Source organism: Crinia signifera, chromosome 19, assembly GCF_055691185.1.
Source record: "Crinia signifera chromosome 19, ASM5569118v1, whole genome shotgun sequence".
Lineage (NCBI taxonomy): Eukaryota > Metazoa > Chordata > Amphibia > Anura > Myobatrachidae > Crinia > Crinia signifera.
This window is the reverse complement of record NC_139226.1, coordinates 64,435,191-64,462,090: the sequence shown is the minus strand read 5'-3', so window position 1 is coordinate 64,462,090 and position 26,900 is coordinate 64,435,191. Positions and strand designations below refer to the sequence as shown.

The 26,900-nt window shown below is 42.4% G+C and overlaps 1 protein-coding gene across 2 annotated transcripts in view; it reads left to right on the top strand.

The window, feature by feature from the left end:
• LOC146042617 (transcriptional enhancer factor TEF-1-like) overlaps nucleotides 1–26,900 on the top strand; it is a 91,951-nt gene that overhangs the window by 14,142 nt on the left and 50,909 nt on the right. For both annotated transcript variants that reach the window (XM_083162698.1, XM_083162699.1), the window contains exon 2: nucleotides 24,605–24,873. In XM_083162698.1, the coding sequence (XP_083018824.1) occupies nucleotides 24,672–24,873 (202 nt within the window). In that variant the 5' untranslated portion in view covers nucleotides 24,605–24,671. The remainder of the gene's footprint in view (nucleotides 1–24,604; nucleotides 24,874–26,900) is intronic.

Genomic DNA, 26,900 nt, shown 5'->3' with positions numbered 1-26,900 from the left:
TTCACTTAATTGGCATATACTGTACTATAAAATTTTGGCATGTGAAGAAATAATGCAGTCATATACTTCTTGTGATTTCATGTGTCAACAATTATTTACACATATTATACAATATATTATGAATCTTATTGTATAGAGTGTATGTTCTTTGGAAGCTATCCAATTATTTTGTCTTTTGTCTAAAAAGACTGGGAACTATTCAAGTGATCGGGAACTATTCAAGTGATCGGGAACTATTCCGTTGTTCTTGGCGTCCAAGCCAAGGATGCATTTATTGCAGATTTCTACACTTGCCATCCTGAAGTACAGCTTTTGGGCATGGGCAAGAGTGCCCAGCACACCTTAACTACAGTGCAACACAGGAGAAGCTGCTTTATCCCATGCATTATTAGGGTGTGAGAATGCTGGTGTCATGGCTAGCAGGGGGGACGGTTGCACAAGCAATTGAATAGCTCCATCACTTTAGGTGAGAGCTACTGGTTCCTCAAAATAATTGGACAGTCTCTTCAAGGATAAAATTCTTTCGGTACTCTTTACCTAGAAGGGCGCCCATCGCGGGCATCGCATGCACTAAAAAATTGCATGCGATGCGACCGACGCGATGCCCGCGATTTCCCATAGGGAACAATGTTAAATGTCCCAATTGACCCGATTTTCCTGTTCAATGTCTCAATTGACCCGATTTTCCATAGGAAACAATGTTAAATGGCCCACAGAGGGCAAATAGGCACCCTGAAGTGTGAAATGGCCCCCACAATTGTTAATGCCACCCCACGATCAACGTCAACCCGAAGCGTGGCGAGTGCAGCGGTACGCGTCCTACGACCTTTTCATACCCCCACTGTCCACGTCGGCGTGGAGTTGAGAATAGAAAGTGTGGCGAGCGGACACCTTCACAGGTATACGCGTCCCCTCGCGGGCTTCACAGCTGTCCGTGTCCCCTCGCGGGGCTCGCTGCGCTCGCCACGCTGCGCTCGCCACGCTTCAGGCTCGGTGGCTCGCTGCGCTCGCCACACTTTCTGTTCTCAACTCCACGCCGACGTGGATAGTGGGGGTATGAAAAGGTCGTAGGATGCGTACTGGAGCCCCTCGCGGGCTCGCTGCACTCGCCACGCTTCGGGTCCACGTTGATCATGGGGTGGCGTTAACAATTGTGGGGGCCATTTCACACTTCAGGGTGCCTATTTGGCCTCTGTGGGCCATTTAACATTGTTTCCTATGGAAAATCGGGTCAATTGAGACATTGAACAGGAAAATCGGGTCAATTGGGACATTTAACATTGTTCCCTATGGGAAATCGCAGGCATCGTGACGGTCGCATCGCATGCAATTTTTTGGTCGCATGCGATGCGACCGACGCAATTTTTTTTTACTAACGATGCCCACGATCAAAATCATGGGCGCCCTTCTAGGTAAAGAGTACCATTCTTTCCATTTTGAATTATGAATCTTTAACATATGTAACAAGTTTTATATTAACAAATTCACCATTCGCTTACGTTTAGGTGTCTGAACTATAGATGGAATGAGAATGTAGATTTTTTTTTTTTTTTTTTTAGTTCTGTAGTAAGTGTTATAGAGGTACACACGTTGAGATATGCACTATTTTTCTATTTGATTTTGCTTCTAGAAGATTGAATACAAAAGTGAATGTTTTTTTTAAATTCAATCTAGAAAAGAAAAAAATACCACCTAGGCTGAAAAAATAGGCGCTTGTGAGGTGAGTGGTTAAGCTAGCTGCTCACACCAGTGGGGAGGGTCAGTCTAATCATAGTCCTTCTATGATTAGAATGGGACATATGTCCAATCTGATTGTCCTGCCCCAGATATATGCCTCTCGCCCCAGACTGTACAGATGTTACAGATGACTTTTCAATACCTATAGTCTAGTGATGATAAATGAATATATATCTTCAACTGTTTCCTATATCCTCCGTTATATTATTTAGCTTTAGATTTCTCTTTATATTGTCCAAATTCTTTTGGAATCTGATGTAGTGAAACGCAGGCCGGAAGACCCGTATTTTTTTTTGTGTTCCACTAGCCAGAAATGACAATGCTGGAAGTAACAGAGATGTGCTGTGCTGAAGTCATATGCACAGCTCCACTTGGTCATCCTTAATCTCCCTATTAATGTCATCTCGCTCCTTACCAGGCTTATGAGCCATATACATAAAAGCTATGTTTTAATCATAAGTTGTTTAAGAAATGTCACTACACCTATGCCTCACAGAAACCGGAAGTCGGACGCCATATACGTTCCAACAACCGGAAGTTGGACGGGGCATGCGTTCCAACAACCGGAAGTGAGGCGCAGGTGTGAGATATATATGCAATATGTACTGTGTGTCTTTTTATATATGTTTTTATATTATTATCATGATATGACTGCCTCCTAATATATAGCATCCACACAACTTGCTAAAAGTGTGGTATATGTAAATTATTTTTTAGGGTCAAATGTTGTACTTCCTGTTTAATAGTATATAAATCCTGACTAGCTTCTGAGGGAACAACTAAATGGTCAGGCTAAGCCTCTGTTGTTGGACTTTGAATTCACTCTCTACTTGGACCAGCTCTCCACGTTTTGTCTCCACTTTGGTTTTCCACTTCGGTTTTCCACTTCGCCACCTTAAAACTGGACTTACAACTCGGGATACCACCTCCTGCTAATTATTGGAGCCTTTCCAGACTAAGAGACTACAAACATTATGTCTCATACAAGTGGACACAGCACACAAGGCATCCTGTCAGTTATATGAACACCCATTATGCCAGTTTAACTATGGACACCGTGGGAGACCACATCCAATGAGCAAAGGAGAGTATAACTTGGAACAAGTGAGATTAGCTAAAATTACAATTATTCAATTGTCTGACATTATACATCAGAGTGCATTGCTTTATTATATGTTTATATGTAATTTTAACGTATATCTTTTTATTTGTGTTAGTCTTAAATAAATTGTTTTACATGATACCCAATTGATCTTTTACTGTTACCTTGAGCGCTCCACCACAACCTTTTTTTCTCTTGTCTAGACACTTTTTTTAAAATTCGATCCCAATGCGTAAAGGAAGTGAAATCTCACTGTGTATGCACCAATAAGGTGCGCACACACGCATCAATTTACCTTTGATTCAATTTGCTTTCGATTTTCCCCAATTCCACCCCATGTCAATTTGGCCTTTTGTTTCACATTCGATCTGCACTTTTGCATTCTATATTTATTTCGATGTGCATTCAAGGCACAGTGTACTGATTTGATTTACTGGATCAAATTCAATATTTCCTTCCATGCAGACTCTATTTTTTCTTTTCGATTTAGAGAAAACAGGAGCGCACATCGAATCGAAAGTCCCCTAAAACCGTTCGATTTTGATTAATTTTACTTCTATTAGCAAAATCGAATTGAAAACCTGTCAAAAATCGAAGCTTCTGTACAGAACTTTAGAGTACCTTATTGTTCGGGAACTGATGTGTGAATATTGGTCCTGACTAAAACGTGGCTGCCTTGCTTATGTACGAAAAGACTATGCAGGCAAACCAATTTTGTATCTAGTGTTTTAATAAAGTCAAAATCTCAAAGTAATTATCATTTATAAGTGTATGTATTGTGAGGCACTGCAGAACCCCTGTGACACCATATAAATAAATGATAAGCCTAATATTCAAAATATTAAGATAATATAGGGGGTTATTTTGGTTCAATCTTTCTGACAAATTCCTTCTTAGAGGGACAAAACCATGTGCACTGCAGGTGGGGCAGATGTAACTTGTGCAGAGAGAATTAGATTTGGGTGGGGTTTTACTTCAAAGTGAGATCTATATTGCAGTGTAAAAATAAAGCATTCAGTATTTTCCCTGCACAGAAACAAAATAACTCACACAAATCTAATTCTCTCTGCACATGTTACATATGCCCCCTGCAGTGCACATGGTTTTGTCCATCTAAGAAGGAATTTGTCAGAAAAAGTGAATCAGAATAAGGCCCATTGTGTGGTTCTGGACTCCAGGGAGTTCAAGGGAAATCATAGTCAATCAGCCATAGCAAAAAAATGCAACGTGTGTGCGTACACCTTGCACTAGTCACACTTATTACTTACAATTAAATCTGAATAGTAATACAAATGGGACAGTATAAAACCACTTTTCAGAGTACACACAGAGCTACTGTATCCACATTGGGCATGCCACTGGCATTAATAATTTTGAATAAAAACACTTGTTTTTAGTATAATAGGCTTTTGTTAGAATTTCCAGCATCCTATGTGTAGTCACAGAATAATAAAAAAAAATAGAATGTGTTAATAAACATTTCATCTAGAGCCCCATATACTCTAGATGAGAAAGGAAAATGAGGTATATTTTTACTATCTCTTCTTGTGTGTACACTCAACATCATTAGCAATGCATACTCCCATGCATTGTTAATGAGCCCACTCCCTCTTCTGAAAAGTTCAGAGGATGGAGAACCTCATTTTCGCAGCATGGCCCCCACTTCCCCCGTCGCTCCCTTTCCATCTGCAAAGGTGTATGCACTTGCTGATGCCAGGTCCCTGCCCGCAGCCAATATCACCGGGTACATACATTGACTTTTTAACCTTTTATTTAAAACTAGGTGATTCATCGCGCCCTACGGGCGCTCTTCACACCGTCGTAAGGGGCCTGCGTCCCCTTAATTTGTGAACGTTTGTATATGAGAAATATGGTTAGAATTGTATGAAAGATGCCCTGTATTGCAACTTAGGTGTCCGCGAATCGCGGGAGGGGGGGTCGCGGAGGGTGCCGCGAATTGCAGGAGGGGGGGTCGCGGGGGGGTGCCGCGAATTGCAGGAGGGGGGGTTGTGGGGGGGTGGATGCTGCGAATCGCGGGAGGGGAGGGATTGCAGAGAATCGCGGGAGGGGGGTCGCGGGGTGGGTTGCCGCAAATCGCGGGAGGGGGGTTACGGGGGCGGGGGTTGCGGCGAATCATGGTAGGGGGGGTCGCGGGGGGTGTGCCGTGAATCACAGGAGGGGGGGTCACGGGGTGGGGTGCCGAGAATCGCGGGGGGGGGTGTGTGTGCCGTGAATCGCGGGAGTGGGGGTTGTGTGGGGGGGGGGGGGGTGTGACGCAAATCGCCACAAGAAAAAATCAACACAGAAAGGTCAACACATGTAAATGTTGACATAAGTGTGGCACTTCATTGGTGTCCATGTCGACACATGAGAATGAATATGAAAATATTCAAAAAATGAAAAAAAAAACTTCAAAAACTCATGTCAACCTTTTTCATTGTCGACCATAGCCATGTCAGTGTTTTGCATGTGCCATTTAATCCTGGGGCTGCTGCGAATTGCGGGGGCGGGGGGGGGTGCCGCGAATCGCGGGAGGGGGGTCGCAGGGGGGGTGCCGCCAATCGTGCAAGGGGGGGTCGCGGGGGGTTCTTTTTGCCGCGAATCGCGGGAGGGAGGTCGCGGGGGGGGGGGGTTTTCCGCGAATCGGGGGGGTGTCACGGGGGAGGGTTTGCCGCGATTCGCGGGAGGGGGGGGTCGCGGGGTGGTGGATATGCCGCGAATTGCGGGAGGGGTCGTGGGGGGGTTCTTTTTGCAGCGAATCGCGGGAGGGAGGTCGCGGGGGTGTGTTTTTTCCGCGAATCGGGGGGGTGTCACGGGGGAGGGTTTGCCGCGATTCGCGGGATGGGGGGGTCGCGGGGTGGTGGATATGCCGCGAATTGCGGGAGGGGTCGTGGGGGGGTTCTTTTTGCAGCGAATCGCGGGAGGGGGGGTCGCGGGGGTGTTTTTGCTGCGAATCGCGGTAGGGGGGGGGCGCGGGGGAGCGGGTGTTTTTGCCGCGAATCGCGGGAGGGGGGGGGGGGGCGCGGGGGGGGGAGGTTTTGCCGCAAATCGCGGGAGGGGGGCGCTCACCTGGTGGCTGTGGAGTAGCAGTGCTGGGCAACATGGGAAGGCAGTGGGTGTCTGGCACTGTCTGTGGGCTCACTGGGCTGGTTCTCTGTCACATACCTCCCAACATGACCCTCTCCAGGAGGGACACAATGATCTGTTTCTAGACTTCCCCTTAATGTATGATTGCCATCACCTGTTTTAAACAGGTTAATTTCTCAGAAAGGTGTTCAGCACAGATGAAGGCAATCACACATTAAGAGGAAAGTCCAGGAACAGAGCGTTATAGACACAGACACCCACTTTGAGTGACAGATGTAGCCAAATATATAGGAGATATTTTGTTGTGCTATGCAATTGTTTTCATTAAGTGGTGTTCTGTTTGTTTGCTTTTATTCCGCTTCATAATTACATTCTGTCATGTAGTAAGGACCGTCAGTTCTGTACTATGAGAAGCGCGCTGCACATACTTTTTGTACTAGGTACACATCGCATCGGATCACAGTGCATGCACTAGGGATGCGATGCGTGCTAATTAAGTGCCGAACTGATCCGTTAAACGGACCGTCTATGGGCACCATATGTGTCATGTATTTCTGTTACATTTTTTTAAATAGAAAACATCAGACTTCCAGGCAGACTTTGAAATCCTTGTCTTTATCATCATACTCCTATCGTCCAAAGGGATCTGCTCTGCAGTTTGATAACCTAGCTCCCTCCATCCCCCGTTTCTTTACCCTGCAGGGGGCCAGGGAATCTGGGCAAGTCCAGATGTGCAGAGAGGCTCCTCCCTAACAGTATGGGCTCTTTGATGTGTCTGTCATTTTGCAAAACAATCAGTAGCTAAGGGTCTTATTCCCTGGGTTATAGGGTGTTCATTATTACAATTTCCATATATAACTAAATAAACAAGCATAATTAATGGCTGTTCAACATGTTGAATATAACCTATTAATTGGGCAGTAGATGGCTAGTTTGTGGTATATTTGCACATTGTTCCTAGTAAATTGGTGAGCAAGATAGGCAGATGTGTATTTGCTAAGAATGATCTTCTTCAAATCACTGACCAGTATCTGTAATGTATGGGTGCAGATTGGTGGATTGGGGGAAAGAATCCCTCTAGATTGTAATTTCTCTCTCACTTTAATTACAGCTCTTTCCTACTAAGCGACCATCTATACCAGCATCTGTTCTCACTCGTACTCTTCATCTTCAACTGTTCTGTTCCCCCACATCTCGTGTACTCAGAATTGTAGTGCTAATTGTTACCTGTGCTCTCTTATAGATTTTTAGTTACTTTAATGTTCTGTGTACTCTGTATTGTTCTAATGTGTGCTTACATATACGGGGGTTGTGAAAAACTTGTGGCGCCTTCTAAATAAAATATAGTCCTCATCTGAATGTCTCTTTTTTTTTTTTTGATCACTTTTACTCATTTATATATTATATGTGTGTTATCTTGGCTGCCTAGACTGATATACCCCAGCTGCCTGCTGTCACAGTTACCACTATTTGCTAAGAGGGGGTATAAATTATTGAATCGTTTTCGCTATCTTTCTTACTTTCTTTCTTTCAAAATTTATAACGTTGGAACATGATTGTAAAGATTACAGATTTGAATACTTGTGGGGAGAATCCCGTTCCCCAAATGCAGGAAGTGGATTAGCTGTGCTGTAATCTCACATCCAAATATAGAGAGCAGTCTGACTTCTGTCTAGCTCCAAACCTTATTGTAAGTTCTTTGTATAGTAGTTATTTTAGAAGACACCAGCAATAAGCTCATAGCTATGCTTTACAGTTTGTGAACCCTTCAGAATTTCCTATATTGCTGCTAATATTTGCCCTAAAACTACTACTTGTTTATTGAGGAAAATGATCCAATATCACATATCTGTAAGTGGAGAAAGTAGCGTGGCCTGTCCCGGGATTTGGATCGGCGGGATCCCGTGATTTGGCCCTATAATTGCCAGGATTTCTCCAGGTCGGGAGTAGACTGCACATGCACAGTCTAATGATGGGCAGCTTCTGGGCGCCCACTCAGAAGCTGTCCAGGTGTTCCAGACCCCTGCATTCGGCTATACACAGAGTGACACGGTCAGGTGTCATGCTGGAAAGGCCGCAATGCTGCACCACCCTACCCATCCGCACTTCTGCTTCTTGCTCGCTCCCGGCAGTCCCAGGCACCGCCACACTGCTGACATCTGCACCGATCCCGCCCGTGTTTTTTCTTATTAGGGAGACCAATCCCGGGATCGAGCATTTTTCAATACCGAATACTGGGATCCCGGGATTGGCATCCCTAGGCAAAAGTATGTGCTTTCAGTATCTGGTATGTGCCCCTTGTGCATCAATAACTTCATCTAAACATTTTTGTTAGTTTTTGGAGGAACTTTACCCCATTCCTCCCTACTAAACAGCTTCAACTGTTATGTTGATGGACTTCCTCCCATGAACTGCTCGCTTTAGGTCCTTCCTCATTATTTCAATTGGATTAAGGTCAGGTCTTTGCCTTGGCCATTCCAAAATGTAATCTTCTTTAAATTTCCTTGGTCCATTGACTTGTGTAGGTTTGAGTCATTGCTGCATGACCCACATTTTCTTGAGATACAGCTTGTGGACAGATGACCTGATATTTTCTTTGAATATTGTGTTCTAATTCAGAGTTCATTGTTTCATCAATGATGTTAAGTCTTCTGGGCTAAAAACCGGGCCAAACCATGAGACCATCACTCTTGTAATAGAATGAGGTGTTTTGCTGAAATGCAGTGTTTTTTCCTTTCTCCGAGTAGTACACTTCTCCATTTAAAGCAAATGCTCTATTTTGGACTTAACTGCTCACAAAACCTTGTTCCATTAGTTTTCTGGCTTGTGCAGGTGATCTTTAGTAAACTGCAGACAGGCAGCAATGTTCTCTTTTTAGAGAGCAACAGTTTTCTCCTTGCAATCCTGCCATGTACACCATTTATTGTTCACTGTCATTTCATGGTGGATTCATGAACATTAACATTAGCTAATGTGAGAGGCCTTCAGTTGATTAGATGTTATTTTGGGTTCCTTTTATGATCTTCCAATCTATTAGATGCCTTGCTCTTGGTGTGGTCTTTGTTAGTTGGCCACTGCTGGGGAGATGGTCTGGAAGTTTCTCCATTTGTACACAACCTGCCTGTTAATGATACACTTTTTAAGGTGGCCATACATCTACAGATCGATTGTCCGATTGGGCTGGTTGGAACAAAGACCTGGTAATATCTGAATGGCAGTTTGGCAGTTTAACAGCATTTAAAAGCAAAACTGGTCAACTGCCATTTGCTCTCTTCCATTACCAGGGTTTTGTTAAAACCAGCCCAATATGACAATCGATCTGTAGATGTATGGCCACCTTTACACCAAAATCCTGGTCTTTGAACATTGATACCCTTTTCACACTCGCAGAGCCGGGTCATACCTGGGAATGTGTTCCCGGATGCTTCCCGGGACTCTACCCAGGAATGTACCCTTTCACACTGCACTCAGACCTGGGATCGACCCGGGACAGCCCCATTCACACTGATCCCGGGAAATCCCTGCAAATACATATGCATGTCATTAGAAATGGACACCAGGGCTCTGAAAGATAACATCAGCATTTGTGAGCCCAAGAAAGCTCCAATCAGCAGCTTTTTTAAAGTCCTGTGTACCCGATCCCGGGTACGGGACTATTCACACTGACCGCATCCCAGGTCGATTCCGGAATCTATCCAGGTCAGGACCTGGGTAGAAATCCCGGGATATTCTTTCGAGACCCTTTCACGCTGAGCTAAATCCCGGGTTGATGCGCGTTCATGTGCAAAAACCCGGGATATTTTTGTGAAAGGGGTAATACACAGCACTGTGACCCAGGTTGGACCCAGGTCTGCCCCGTTTACACTGAACCTGGGTCAGCCCCGCTTTTCCCTATGGATGACATTAAAAATGTCTATTTTAGGACTGCTAAACTGCCAGCCAACCTTCCCTCAATGATTTAAAATGAAAATAAAAGACATGACAAGTTAGCATTGAAAAATGTTGGTTTGTTTATTTTGTAAAATATTTTTTCAAGACCCAGCCCCCTTCCCCTGCAGCAGCAGACTGAATCTCCCATGTTACTCTTCCCCCCCCCCCCCCCCAAAAAAAACAAACAAAAAAAAACAGAAATTATACTGCATCCCATTATGATTTGTTTGTGCACTGTCCGTATCCTTCCTGGCTGCTGTCTTCACTTCTGGTATCCTTTTCAGCACAGCACAAATCGCTTGCGATTTATCACATGTAATGGGGAGCTGCAGTGGGCGGTGAGGAAAATAACCTGTCAAATGACTGTCCATTCTCTGATTGGCTGAGAGAGCTCTCAGTCAATCAGAGAACAGCCAGTCATTTGACAGGTTATTTTAAAAATATAATGCCCGCCACTGCACTGCCCGTCCCGCTGATGATATCTGCGTTCACCGCCTGGCCAGGTCAGTACTTGCCGCCCGCGGCATGCCCCAGCGTCCCGCAGATGATGATGATGACCGCCCGCTCCACTGCTCCCCCGGTCAGGCATATATACAGGGAGGTCGGACGTGATCTTATGTGCTGACCATCCGACCTCTCTGATCCGGTCTGATGCGCACAGGACTGCACTTCGGATCAGATCAGATGTCACACACCTGCGATTTTGTGCCGATTTCATCCGGTTATCGGCCCAAAGTGCCGAAATCAGATGAAATGGGCCCAAAATCGCATAGTGTATGGGAGCCTTAACTTTTAGTAACACTATGTAATTGCATCAGTATTTACCATAGAATAGACCTAATGTATCTTCTGGTTTATTGGTGTGTTGGTTCACTGCCTATATGAACATAAAGTTTAATGTATATGTAATAGAAAGCTTTTGTCTTAAGTCCAATGTCTAGTCAGGCTCAACAACCCTAGCGCTAGTAGCAGATCCAATGGTGAGCCACTTAAAATAAGTGAACATCGTTCAACATCCAATGTAGACCGATTTTGAATAAAAACAAAAAATACTATTAATTTAAACATATAAACCAGACTGTTTGATTTGCCAAAAAACTAAATTTGGACTGCAAAAGGTTAACACTTACTTTGTGGTATTTTTGGATGTTAAGTGTTGATTGAATATAAAATAGCCCAGTGCGCCTTGATTTAATAACCATGAATAAGCTGGATTTACTTATGTAAGTAAATCCATGTTTTTTTCCAAGAACTCCTGACTCCCGAGTCATGTGCACTCAACACATCGCTTCACATCCTCTCATTGTTCTCCGTACATGAATGAATCACTGAGGAAGTGACACAGCATGTTTCCAAGCAACGCTTCATCCTCAGTGTGTTCGGCAATACGAACAGAGATCTAGGGCCTCATTCTGATTTGTAGGGAAATGCTTTTGCTGTTGCGATTTTTCAGCGTACGGACTTGCTAAACAACGCATGTGAAGCAGCCACCACAAATGAAGACACCCAACAAAGTCATCGCGGTTTTCAGCAACTACGTACAAATGTGCAGAAACGAGGAATATCAACTCCTTAAATGAGTCTATGGACATGCAGACTTGCCACAGCCGCGTTGGCGCTGGTGCCATATTTCTCTATATACAAGATAATAATAACCATCTTATTTATATATAGTTTGTCAGCAGGATTCATGGCACTTCACGATCATGGCTGTAGGCAGCAACACAACCCAAAAACTGTTGTAACATGCCTGCATTTTTGCTGTTCCAACTCGCAAACCATCCTGGTATATTAGGTTGACAATGTCCTAGGTTGACATAAGCAAAAGGTCAAAACGGAAAAGGTTGATGCATGAAAAAGTCGACGTGAGTTTTTTTTTTTAATAACTTTTTTGGACCCCAATTAGTGTGACATGTTCTCTTGCATGGCTCGTTTCACTTACCAGGCTTCCGGCAAGGTGATTCACTGCGATCTGATTCCAGTCTGAGTCCATGTGGATTGTAAAATATGAAAAATGAAATACAAAAAATTAGAAAAATCCCCAAAAACTCATGATGACCTTTTCGTGTGTCAACCTTAGCCATGTTGGCCTAGACATCATCTATCCACCATCCGAATACCCCATAAATGCAATGGAAATAAATCCTCAATGCAAAGGGGCTTTGCTAAGGTACCTCAGCATGTGTGCGCAGTGTGACCTCAACATATACACAACCAACCGATAATCGCTCAGTTGCGTGAACATCCACATTGCTTAGTAATCACTTTCTTGAATGGGAAGGAATGGTCAGCCAAATCCTCACAATACTACTGTGTAGTCAGTTTACAGTTGCAGCATGAGGTTTCATCTCCATGGGAGGAACCTAATATATAGCATTATTCTGTGATGTGATTCTCCTGCCATGCCATAGAAATCTGTAACCTGCATACGCTTTAACCTGGGAACATGCTTCACCTGCTATTTTAGTGCGTGCTTATTCAGCAATTGCAATTAATTAGGAATTGACCCTATGGGGATCCAAACGAATGCTTTTTAGGTTATCTAGTGAGTAGTTTAGGGTGTTTGTATTGCTAATTCCAGGGCACATTGAACCCAGCAATTCGGCATTAACCACTGTATATGGTTATGGTATATTAGATCTACAATGTCTAGGTCCACACTCATATGGTCGACCAATAATGGCGGACATGGTTAAAAGGTCAACAGGGTCTAATGGTCAACAGCCAAAGGTCGACATGGGTTTTTCAATATTTTTTTGGTGTCTATGTCAAAATTGGTCGACTTGGACACTGTCTAAGTGTACCGCGTCCCCTGGCATGGCTCGCTGCGCTCGGCACACTATTATATTCTCCCTCCATGCTGTAGTGGGTGGTAGGGCATGAAATACTGCCTGTTGGCACATGTTGGCTCTAAATTTTGCAAAAATATGCATGTCAACCTTTTGACTGTCGACCAATAGTGGTCGACTTTATGACTGTCTACCTAGAGGCAATCTATGTAAGCTTGCAGCAGGGCCCTCTAACCTCCAAGTCTGTCTGTCGTTACCCAGTTTGTTTTATCACTGTCTACCATTGTAAAGCGCAACGGAATCTGCTGCGCTATATAAGAAACTGTAAATAAATAAATACCCTCTGTATTCATTTTCGAAACTGTGAAACCGAGAATAGTAAAGTCACCTGGAGGAGCCACAAAAACAGACTTTTATTTTCCAGTGGACAAAGCAATGTTCCCATGCACTCCTGACTTTCTGTTCTGTTTTTTTGGATTCAAACAATTACTAGTCTGGGTGTAGCAGGAAACTGTACAAAACCCTTGCCAACCATGGTGGTTGTATAAAGACATTCAGACCTCTAAAAGACTTCATTTAAATGTTGTACTTTCAATAATGTTTTACCAGTTTTTTTTAATATAAACATGTAGTTGAAATCCGCTTGGTCCCGAGTATAGAAGGCTTACTTATTGTATAAGGTTATGACAATGAATCAAAATATAAATGATTCTATATATTAACAACATGAAAGGAATAAAGGCATAAACTTTTTTAAAACATATAAACCACATAATGTTCAAAACGGCAACCATACTAGCGCTATTATGGAAACTAGGTGTAGAAGACCTAGAACAATATTACACTTCCATCCTTTTCATAATTATATTATTAGGTTGATCCAGATAAAAGCAAAGCCATTGTTTTGTCACTGCATAACACATATTGAGCTCAGCCAAGGTCTGGAAATGTGTCATAAATGACTCATATCAGGGTAACGTGTGTTTCGGGGGCTATTTATCACAGTTTAACTCTTACCTCTGCGGACTACTATCCCTGAGGCAGCAGAGCATTTATATGTCAACTACAGGGAAAAATCTGCTTTTTGGCTGCACAAATACACTCTTTGGCTTAATATAAATATGAAGATACATTGCTATAAAACTTATTCATTATGGATTTCTGTGATCTCTGATATAATTTAGGACATGCTCCCTCTCAACGGAGCGATTACCTTTAATTTAAAAAATGAAAGTGCTTATGGCGCACATGCGTATCTCCTTAAAATGCCCCAAATTAGCTCCAAAATGCACCATATACCAATGAAACCTTCCTCTTGACCTATTTGCTACAGTATGCCCACCAAACACCTTTTGATCCTAAATATACTCTAAAACACTGACAGACCTTGCACGTGGCCAACAGACCTCTACCATGAGCACATCAGACCTAAACCATACACCGGTGCCTCTCGCTCTTTCCTTGATATGACCGCTTCCATATATCCCAACTGACCCTTTTGTCTCCTGGACAATGATGAATTGTACATCTCCAAAAGAGGCTCAGCTCCCTATAAATGTGTAGAGTTGGTGGTTAATTTGGGTGGACTATGGACAATTTTTTTTAGTCCTTTAATCCTTTGATTCTCCATGTGCCAATGTTAGTTTTACTAGCTACTCCTGCCTCTGGACTTCGTAACAACTTTATGCCCTGCACCAGTGGTAGGTCTGCCACTGCAAGTAACCTGTTCTTCAGCTGTTCTGTAACCTGTGTGAATCCATGCCTGCTTCATTTTGAGACAGCATTGCTTCATAGAGCACACTTGTATTCAGAAGAGCTGACCCATGGTTCACTTTATCCTCCTCCACTACTCTGTGAAGGAGACTGAGATTTCTATCAGTAACCACTTCCTGCCTATCCAAACGCTCCCATAAAACAAAAACAAATCCTAAAGCCCCATTGCAAACACAGCCAGATCTGGCTCTCTCTTCTAGATCTTTCTACGGGCCACTCCCCTTCCTGCTCTCTCATTTGCTCTCAGCTGCCTCTTTGTGTACAAGTAAATGTGCTGGCAGAAAATCTGCTATCTGACTAGTTAAACATTGTAGTTTACACCTCCAGGGCTGTGCAATCAGTGCTGATCATACTCCTGTTTTTATTTACAGGCTTCAAAATAAAGCATTTTGTATGTACATACTTCACAATAAGGACAGTAGGTAATTTGTTTCCTTTGCATTAAGGTATAGCTATAGCACATTTTTGCACATTCCTGCTTTCATACTTTTCTATTCCATTTTTATTATTCCATGTTAATATTAAATATAACTTTCAGGTAGCAAATTATACATCTGAGGCTGCCTTCTACAGCCACAGACAGCATAGATCCTTTATATGTGTGTTTATTATTTTCATTGTATTTTATTGTTCATTATGTTGAAAACTCTTAACCCTGTGAGTGCCAAGTGAATTTGTCAAAAGAGGTGTGAAAATAGGCAAGCAAGCCTTTTATATTCATCATAATGACCTGTAATATTTACCCTTTCTTAATTTGGAAATATAATTTTTTTTTTTAAATATATAGTTTTTTATTTTAATTTATTTAGCTCTTTCAGCCAATCAGTCGGAGTCTTTTGAACAAGTTGGCCTAATGTATGGGGGCTTTTACACTGGAACAAGAGGTATGGAATTCCCTACCCTTTGATCATACAATCTGATGGGAGACAGAGGGGGCATATACTGTTTTATTTTTTTGGGCTAGTGGACTTGAGCATTCAATTGTGGCCGTTCTGACAGTTGTTTTTCTAGTAATTTTTTGCTGATGCAGTTTTCCTGTTACTTTTTGTATTTGAAGGTTTAAACTCCATCGGCAAAAAAAAAAAACAATAAAAAAAACCTGGTAAAAGCTGCCGCAATTTCAACAATAAACATTATTTGGATTTTTCAGCTAATCCAAAAAAAAAATGTATACTTTAGTTTATTAAATTTGACAAAAAAATGGGGAAAAGTGAAATTTTTGTTGACTAGTCAAAAAAACTGCACTTAATTCAGGGTTGCCGACCCTCCCGGAATTTGCGGGAGTCTCCCGAAAATTGGGTCCTTCCTCCCGGCCCCCGGAAGGGTGGGCAACCCTCCCGGAATCAGGTGGACCCCCACTGAGCCCCCCGATCGCGGCATTTATATGCCGCAATCCGCGGGTCTCAGGGGAGGGGACGGAGCTAAAACTGCACAATCGTGTCATTTTAGCCCACCCCCTCCATAGATATCAGGTATTTCGGCTATTTGCCGTAATGGGGGAGGGGCCTAATGACATCACCATTAAGCCCCGTCCCAAAACTCGTAATGCAAGATTCCTCTCCGGGCTTCTCCCGGAGAGGATTTTTTGAAAGTCGGCAACCCTGACTTAATTGAATACTAAACATAGAGATTTCCATGATTAAAGTTTATTGTAAGCTTCTGTATTACTAATGGTGGAATTCAATTAGCTGCGGTAAAGTACCTCACCTAATTGGTTGGTGCTTCAGTTATCCTTGGTAGCTGAAACTTTCTCGTATTTGGATTCCTCTGCCGGATGTGGAGGAAACAAAATCCCTGAGAACAGTTTTTTTTTCTTTTAGCAGCAGACATTGCAAAAAGCACATGGATCCAACATAACTTCACAGATCCCTGTGTTTTTCCCGTAAAAACAGATGCAAAAGAATAAACCAGGGTCATTTACCCCACACAGAGGATTCCACTGTGAGAGACACGAGGTAACAAATACTTGTTAAATAACAGAACTTCTTTATTAATCTCACAATCACATAGTTTATTTTTATTTTGTTAAGAGTGGAAGCTTTGTAGAGTAGCCAGTTCTGTATTATTTGTTTTCCTGACATATTTCATTACCAGTAGAATGACTTGGTTTTTTTTTTTTTAATGGAGTGGTTGAATATGAAATCTTTATTAATAAATTATCTCTCCACCTTTGAGATTCAATGCCCTCCTATTTGCCCTTGATGCTCTCTGTATACTGTAATCTCACTCCTGCATCTACATATTGTATGTGAAGCAGCTGCCTTGAGCAAGTCCACCTGTTCTGCGCTAAGATTGGAGCACAGGAGGCCTGGCGTGTCAGTGCTGCTTGACAGGCTGCCCATGGTGTGCGGGGGTGTGCAAGCTCTGAGGAGAGATTGCGGAGAGACAAGGGTGTGACTCAATCCAAAATTCCCAATCCCTTTTTTTTTCCATCCCATGTATATTGTTATTTTTTAAATGGTATAACTAAAATTATTATTCTATGAGACCAAAAATGTTTTCAGCTGTTCCCGATAAGCTATGGGTTTACACAGCCCCACTAATCAGTGAATGATGATTTAAAACAGTCAAGGCGTCAAAGGATTGGTCTTCACTTAAGCATTCTGATGAGACTGATAAGTTCAGTAAAATGTAATGCCAATACCTGAGAGTGAAGATGTTAGCTGTGTAGTCTGTTGCAGATCTGGATACTTCATATCTCTGTATAATAATGCTAATCATTACAGAGCATGAGTCAAGGCACATGGCTAAAAATGTTAACATTTAGAAATCTACATGGTCAAAAATCTTTGTTTAGCACAAAATATCCTAGCCTAGAATTTTATTGTGCATTCTTGAAATGCAGCCTACGGTAGTAAGATTATTTCTTACTCCCTATTCGGGGTTAACGCTGAACTTTTTTTTACCCACTTGTTAAACATACAGTATGGATGCCACTTCGAACATTTATTTGGTCCACCTGTCATTAGTCTATTTTGACCACTGTACATCATAATACAGCCAGCAGTTGTTGAAGATGAGCCCCATATCGCAGCTCTCTGCAGGGCTACCATTAAGTGAGATTCTGTCAGCAGCACCAGGTCTTCAATTGCTCAAGATTAGTGACTCCCTAGGATGATAAAGTCTATTCTAGAGGCAATTTGTGTATCATTTCATATGCCAGCATTACCATATAGCTTATTCTGTTGCGGTAACTTTCAGCTTGTATATTTGTGATGCACGATTTAAAATTTTATCCCATAAAGTGGGATAAATGAGCGTTTGGTTTATTTTGGCATATAACTGTTGTTCAGACTTGGACCAGCAATAATGATCACTGTAATATTGCGTGAGACTGTAGTGCAGTATGTAAACAGCTTAGGGAAGTATTAAAAGAATATGCTATTTATTGGCTAATACCAGTTGGTGGTAAATAATTCAAACATTCACAGACCTACATTATGGCAGTAATCTGTATGGCCAGATGCACTAAGCTTCAAAAGTGATAAAATGGAGAGTGATAAACAGCCAGCCAATCAGCTCCTACCTGCCATGTCACAGACTGTGTTTGAAAAATGTGAGGTAGGAGCTGATTGGCAGGTTGTTTATCACTCCATTTTTATCCCTTTTGAAGTTTAGTGCATCTGGCCCAGGGATTTTATGATTTAACCAAGCTCTCAACAAATGATTACAACATAAACTTCACCACTGTCTACAGCACATCAAAATCCTGAATGGTTTACTTGCAAGAAAAGCAATACATTTGTAAGTGGTTTAAGAAAAAAGATACCCCTTTTGTATCAAATTGGTAATTCAGACATTCAATTAGAATGTGTAATTGTGGGTCTACAATGGCATTGTAATTGCCAAAATGGAAACTGTTGCAGACATTTTGGGTCATATCAGCATTCTTCCTTATGTTACATGTGAAGGATGCAGGGCTCAGGGCACGCTTCCATCATGCTATGGGCCTGATTATTTGCATTATCGGTCTAAATATAAAGTCTAGAACAAAGTAGTTCAGATGTAGCCAATCTTTCTTGGTCAACAACCTACTGAGTGAAGTAGCACTTGGGATATTTGTAAAATTAAAAAAAGTGAGGAGCATGTGAAGCTGTTAGGCCTTGTTATGTCTGTGTGTTTATAATATGCCATTTCCTGAGGGCTTCTCAAATGTGGCTACCAATGACAGACTTAGGGTTAGTATATATGCTACTATTGGCACGCAGTATCGTAGCATGGCACCAATGCGGGTGGAGGGTCCATCTGCTCCAGTCCTCTACAGATGTTCCCGCTTGAACTAATAACAATATAAAATATAATTTCAATGGTGCAAAAGTTCAGTATAGTTGTTTGCAGGCAGTAACTTTGCTGATACTTCCCTTGCACCACATAAAGCTGCTCAGAAAAATTGGCTACCATATTAACGGAATGCATACGAAATCCCAGCGTTCTAAATCCCGACGCCGGGATTCCAACCGCCGAAATCCCGACAAAATCCCGTGGATCGCCCCCCCACCCCCTTGCGGGCTTGCTGCGATCGCCATGCAGCGGGCCCGGTGCCTCGCTACGCTCAGCACACTCCTTTATTCTCCCTCTATGGGTGCCGTGGACACCCACGGAGGGAGAAAGTGTCAGGATTTTGAATGCCGGGATTTCAACTGCATCCCATGTTAACTGGTATTCTGTGCAGCCGAGCATCATATCTTGGATATCTTTTTCTTTCTTTTTGTCTTCCTTTGTGTTATGGGGGATTAGGAGAGTCGGTATGACGACAACCAAGTAGTTCAGTCTTATTTCAAAAGTTGTTTCCCTGAAACTTTTAATATATGAAGTGTATTTATTAACTCTCCTCTTTGGTATCAATGGTATTGTTGACAGCTCTTAAAACTGTATCTGTTCTCTGTTTTAAGGGCGGCTGTGCCCCATCCCTGCCAGCGACTCCAATGACATGGGCTCATTTCACACCTGCTGCAGTCTGGCAGCCTCACAGACCCTCTCAATTCAGTTGAGGTCAACCTGTCCTTGTATTCTGAGAACTGCCCATTGGCAGGAAATTATCTGCCTGTTTTGTGGTGTTGTGTGGGTAGGACGTCTGTGTCTTCTGCCCATTATACATTGCTGTGAGCGCAATCATTCATTACAAAAAAATCACTTGTTCATTTGCGCTTTTTGTTGTTAATCTGACCTAAACAATTGGTGAAGATCACACTAATGGGATTTTTTATTTTCAAGTAATATAAAGATATGCACAACGCACAGCAAATGTATGCCTTAGAATGAAAGAAAAGAATAGACGTAAAGTTTGGGGACTGTCTCCTTTTTGGTGAACTATTGATTTTCTTTTAAAATCTGTTTTGTGCCCTTTATGTTTACGTGGATGTATAGAATGATGGGCTGAGTGTGTTAAACAGCGGACACAGTGAAATTCTTCATGTGTGTTTAGAATGTCTCACTTCTGTGTTCACAATATTCTCCATAGATTTATAGAAGATCACTTAAATGCCAGTATTCTAAGGCATTTGAGGATGGAGCAGTATATTTTAAAAAGCGTTGACCGTTGCTGGCTAGTGCATCATGTGGTCATCTGAAGATTATCTTGCCATAGCAGAGAGGCAGGTTCCAACAAAGAAAATCAATTCAATAACTAACCTGCATTCAAGGTATAGACATTTAACGGATGTATTTGATGCCTTTTACCAATTGGGTAATATTCTGACTTGGATTTAGGCTTATAGCTTTTTCTGTGAGGTTCTGGTTAGCATTAAATCAGGTTAAAATGATATTGCTTTCTTATGCTTGCAAAAATAACATTAAATGACACTGACTCCGTCCTGGTGGTACATTTGAAATGATATAAAAGAATCTGATTGGTTGATTGGAAACATCACCTCTCTTACATTTTTTAAAGCTTTAGTAAATTTATTCCCCCTAGTGTATTTTATATTAGAATATTTTCTGGGCAATGAAGTCTATGGGGGCTATTCAATCGCTCCTCATCCTAGGTGTAAACTGATGAGGTGATATACAATTGTTTTTTTTGTGTGTGTGTGCTTATTGTGCTGATATATATATATTTATTTATTACCAGTTATTTTTATAGTGCATACATATACTGCAGCGCTTTGCAGAGAATATTTTTATTTGAACATTCACATCAGTCCCTGCCCCAGTGGAGCTTACAATCTATATTCCCTACTAAAACCAACAGACTCTGGCAGCAGCCGGAGATGACACAGGAGCGCTCATCAGCTCTCACCGATCATCGCAGGGGCATACACACAGTGGTTTTGAGCTGAAAGCAGCTCAAAACCCAAAAAGGGAGCTGCTTTCAGCTCGAAATCACCCAGTGTGTATGGGCCTTTAGCTAGAGCTTTTCACAGCAATACAGTTTTCTCTTGTGATTTCTTTCTTACCAGTCTAAAAAGTAAAAGAACTTCAGCAGGACAAGAACTTTGGGTTTTATTTATATTTTTACATCAGGGTTGCCGACCCTCCCGAAATTTCCGGGAGTCTCCCGAAAATCGGGGCTCCCTCCCGGCCCCCCGGAAGGGTGGGCAACCCTCCCGGATTCAGGGGGGACCCCCGCTGTCCCCCGGATCGCGGCATTAAAATGCCGCAATCCTCGGGTCTCAGAGGAGGGGGCGGAGCTAAAATGACACAATCGCGTCATTTTAGCCACGCCCCCTCCACGGAGATCACTGAATTCACTGGTTTACCAGCATGGGGGCGGGGCTTAGTGATGTCGCGCTTAAGCCCCGCCCCCTGAGCGGCTACTGAATCTTCTCTCCTCTCCGGGCTTCTCCCGGAGAGGAGAATGAGAAAGTCGGCAACCCTGTTTTACATCGCTCAAAAAATAGGTTCAAAATGAAAGATTTTCCTAAAACAATCTCTACTTTTCTAATACTGTACTTTGTGGTGTGATCTTTGCTAAGAACTGCAAATATGTTCTTTAATGTACACTACTTCGGACTGGTTTCAAAGTAATTAAACTAAACAAAACATCTTTATCCAAAGCTGTCAAACAGTCTGAGCTGCTTATTAAAACCAGGTTAAACTTTAACAGCACAATTGTAGTGTGTGGCTTGATTTGTCTGCTGTAAATAAACTTGCTAGTAGCTCAATGCTGTAACTAGCAATTTATGATTACTTCATCTCAGATCTAAAGCCCCCCCTCCACACACACACTGAGTAACCCGCGGCACAGCCGATGTCATTAATGATACAGGCTGTACCGCTGGAGGACTATATTGTGCATACACACTGGTGGATATATCGATGATACCCGAGGCAGCTGAACATGCAGGTTGTAGGCTGCAAAGCCAAAACTGATGTGTAGCGTGTAAGGGGGTTAAAAGTTTTTATGTTTTGAAGAAGGCAGATGGCAACACTGTAGAAAACTGATAAAATAATCACACAGGCCACAATGTTTGCACTAATACTGTGCTGCTGGCCCATTGTCACAGTGTTTCCCCTAAACCTGGGCAGTGCCAGATCTCCATCAGAATGAGCACAACAGTTGACATGATGGTTAGCAATACAACCTCTGTATCATTGCATGCACTCAATGGGTGGCATTCAATGCGGGGTGGGGGGTGAGCCTTTGATGGCGAGCAGTGCCGAAAGCTCACCGTCATCTTATTCAATGCCCCTCCTTCACTTGCGGCGAGTGCGGGAGTCAAAACAGCGAGGCTCGCCACAATATGCAGCTGCCTCCCTCTGACGGCAAGGATTTCCCTGGAATGTAGAATAGGGCGATGGAGCTGGACAGCGAGGATGGATTTTCCTCGCTAAAAAAAGCCATCCTTCCCGTACAAACCCCCCTTCTCGGACACTCGCCCTCATTTTGAATAACGCCCAGTGTGTTTGCATGTTATATTTCCTGTGTACTCCACTTTTTTTTCTTGTACCACCCCCCCCCCCACACACACACACACACACACACACACACACACCTACTCCCAAAATATTTGATAGATTATAAGATGAGCGCCGTGGAATATGTGTGCGCTATATAAGAAATTTAATAAATAAAATTATGAGGCTTCTGTCCTAGTGTTTGTGTGTCCATGTGACCGGGACTATATATTGCTAACACTATATTGTGATTATAATGTGTGTACTATATAAGTAACTGTTATTAAATAGTACAATCTAATTGCTGAATAACAATAATTACTATTAGCCTGCATATTAGGTTATCTTCTTACCACATGAACTAAATCTCTAAACCGCCAGAACTGTTCTCTGCTGGGAACAATCCCTCACGGTTGCAGTAGGCATTAGTATTGTGCCACATGTATATGAATCTGTTTTGCCATCTTCCTTTTCCTTCACTGCTTGCTAATCCATATCCTGTGGGTTTTATTCCAATTGTAAAGCGCAAAGGAATATGTTGCGCTATATACAAAACTGTAAATAAATAATATTGTATTGCAGAACTCACGAGCGAGCCAAGTGGACACTAGTGAGCATTTAATGACTTGCAATCTGACTATGGTATCCTAGTTTATTGAATTCCTGTTAGACTCCTTCTCATGAAGGCAGCTTCATGGCACAGTTCCTGTTTTTGCCTTGCGCTTCCAATGAATCCACGATGCTCATGATTTTAAAGTATGCTATACCATCCACTGTGGCCTATTATCTCCTCTCTCTCCACCTATTATCGCCTATTATCTCCTCTCATAGCCATTATAGTAATAATTATAGGCAACCATATTTTTGAATTGTGGGAGGAACCCAGAGTACCCGGAGGAAATTCACGCAAGCATGGGGAAATATACAAACTACGCATGGTTAGGGCCATGATGGGAATCGAACCCAACCTCAGTGCTAATGCTAACCATTGCACCGCTCTCATTTATGTTATGAGGTGTACTAAGCCAGCGCATTCCTAACAACAGCGTGGTTGAAGTATAGATCTAGCCAGCAGTTTTGTTCTTGTAAATTATGCATTACCCCCCCTACACGCACACACACACACACACCCCATTAATTTCAGGTACTTTTTAAGGGCTCCACTCCGCCTATCTAATATTGCCATATCACTTGAGAAAATGCGTAGCTGGCTCCGGATAATAGGCTGCAAACCTTCCACCCCCAGGAGCTGCACCTGTCAGCTTTACATAGGCATCTATGTTCTCCAAAGGATTAGCACAGCTGGTCAAGTAGTTGGCACAGCACAGAAAGGCTTGCATCCAGCATAAGAAGAGAACTATTGCAAATAATTGGTGGACAAGTGGGTGGAGTCACGTTTCAAGTGATGCTCATTAATTGCAAATATTTTCTTTCCTTCTTGCACAGTATCTAACCAGTCAGATTAGAGTTTGTTTTGACGCACTATTAAGAACAGTGCAATCATCTGGTTTCTATGGTTATATAGTGTATATATACACAATGGCTCTTATTCAGATCTGATCGCAGTAAAAATTTGTTCTCAAAATGGGAAAAACCATGTGTACTGCAGGTGTGGCAGATGTAACATTTGCAGAGAGAGGTACATTTGGGTGGGGTATGTTGAAACTGAAATCTAAATTGCAGTGTAAAAATAATGCAGCCAGTATTTACCCTGCACAGAAACAAAATAATGCCCCCAAATCTAACACTCACTATACATGTTACATCTGCCCCAACTGCAGTGCACATGGTTTTGCCCATTTTAAGAACAAATTTGTACTGCGGTCAGATCTGAATAAGGGCCAATGTACAAAGTTATTGGATGAGTCAAATTTGGGTCATTGTCATTATTTGTTTTTAGCCTTACAATCACACCCAATTATCAGGGGCTTAATAAGACGTGAGAATTCCACCATTTCTCCAGTTATTATTATTTATTTATATGGCGCCACAAGGGTTCCACAGCACCTGACAATACATAGATGAGCAAAGAACAATACAGGAAAGATTGTGATTTACAGTACAAATGCAAATTAGGACAAGTACTGTATATGGTAAATAAAAAAGACCATTGCATCAGTGGACACTGATGCAATGATAACAGTGGCAGAGATTTATTCTAAGAAAGAGGAGAAGGAGAAAGGGCCCTGCTCCTAGAGGTTCATCCTATAAGGAATAATCTAGTTATCAGCAGTTAAAAATGGCTCATTCCTTAATTTAAATATGTCAAATTTTTTCATAATATTATCTGTATTGATTGACATTAGTTTGTTGTTTTTGATATTAATGGTCAAGTTCTTTTGTTTTGCAGAATTTGCTGAGTCCTCTTTAGTGGGGCGAGGCTTGGAGGAGCCTCTCCTTTCCCTCCTGTCCCAGCCATGGACCCCAATGGGTGGAGTGAAGCTGGTAGCCCAGCAGAGAGCACAGGGGACTTGGGAGACTCCATGGAGAAGAGCCTAGACAACGATGCAGAAGGCGTTTGGAGTCCAGACATAGAACAGAGCTTCCAGGAAGCTCTGGCTATATACCCACCATGCGGGAGACGCAAAATCATCTTATCTGATGAAGGCAAGATGTATGGTGAGTGTTCATGCACATAATTTGTATGATGATCTCAAATTGTTTTTCCTTTAGTCTTCGTACTTGCTGTGGACTTTTTCAGATTTTCTTTTTGTTTTGATATTGGATGTTCCATAGAAAACAACTATCTGTTTTCGGCAGCATAATCCTAGCAGTTACAGTATGTTGTGTGGCATGGGCCTTGCATTTCTCTCTGTCCTGCCATCTTAATACATATGTTTTTCCAAGAAGAGCTAAGAAGAATCCTAAGAACTGTGGGTTAGATTTATTAAGCTCGGTGAAGTGATCAAGTGCCTTGTTTTTATCACTGGCCAATCAGCTCCTACCCATCATTTTTAAAACCAAGCCTGTAACTTCACAGTTAGGAGCTGATTGGCCGGTGATAAAATCCAGACACGTTATCACTTCACCGAGCTTAAAAAATCTGCCCCTGTGTTCTAGTAGAAGAGCGTATTATGAAGAAGGTTGTGTTTTCCAACCAATAGCATGAAACGGTAGAAGAGATGGCTGCATACTGTACATTTCTCAAACCACTACACAGATGCACATTTTCCTTGTGGTTGGGCCTACCCTGCTGTCTGTGCTGGATGAGTGAAACTGCTACATAAAAGACCTAACCCCACATTCCTACTCCCCTACTATATTACTTGGATTCCTAGTTTTATGCTAGAGTTAATGGGCGAGATGCAATAACCAAAAAATGCCGTAAAAACCCAGTTTTCTGGGTTTTTACTGCATTTTTATATGCAGCAAAGCCCCACCACCATGGCTTCGCCGCGGGGGGTTATGCCAGTTCTAGCTGGCGTAACCCTATAGAAGCCTATGGGCTTCCCATTGCGACCCCTGCCGATCCGCGCTGACTCCCCTCACCTGTGTTCAGGCAGCCTCCTGATCTGCTGTGCTGCCCGTATCAGTGACCTCCTCCTCCTCCCTGCACCTCTTCCGGGTGCAGGGAGGAGGCATAGCCCTGGCCGATCAGCAGCTGCCGGGTAAGGGTCCAGGGAGGGAGGAGGGATCCGCTGCACATTGCCGGCCCCAGCACAAACGACAGCTCTTAACGCAAGAGCTGTCCTTTGCAATAATTATCACATATGTTAGTGCATATGCAATAATTATTTCTGCTGTAGTCGGCGATGTGTGGCGGAGAGAGGCCGCGGATGTTAGTGCATTCCACTCAAAGTCTGGCAATTAAGAAGCGTAGTCAGACGAGGATCCTTTGTCATGCAATCTAGGCTCCAAGGGCCTAGATTACTCCTAATCTTCATGTATACCAAGAGTGTTCTTCTATCAATCTTTCCCGTCACCAGTTGTAATGGGGTAGATTTAGAAAAGTATTGGGATATGTTAATTTCTGCATGTGTCATTGCATAAAGCCATCATTTATTATAAAGTACAGAATAAAATGCATTTTCAACTTGTTATGACTGTAATAACTGTTGTAAAACTTGCTGTTGGGTCCATCGTTATGCCAAAGTAACCAAGCTAATGTGTTTCTTATACAATATAGAAATAGTTTTGTTCGGTTATACTCGGTTGTAGACATTCTTCTATTCTGAAACTGACACACTCAGGTCTCTTGGATGATTTTTTCGGCCTGCTGTGGGAGGTAAAGCACAGCAGATTCTTTCTTTTTTTTTTTTTTTCATATACAGATTTCTTTATTTCTGCCTAATATCGCTACAATTTCCCAAGACAAATGCTAATAATAGCCATTTTGGGATTTATTTAAAAGTAGTATATACATTTTCTATTTTATATTACTTGTAACAGTGGATAGCTGATCCTTGAATTTGCCTACTCTGCTATTAGGATTGAGGATAGTCACCCTTTTAGTCCGCCAGTACTGGGGAAGTCCATCCAAATCAGTGAGAACGTGGAATTGTATTATCCAGGGATTGTGGAGTGTAGTCCCTTCCACTTCTTTTAAATGTAATGACCGGGTCCTTTAGGAGGTGGGGTTCCTCCAGAATGTTTCTGAGCCACGGCAGATGGTGTGAACCGATGCCACAAGTGTAGTGGTGATTCTG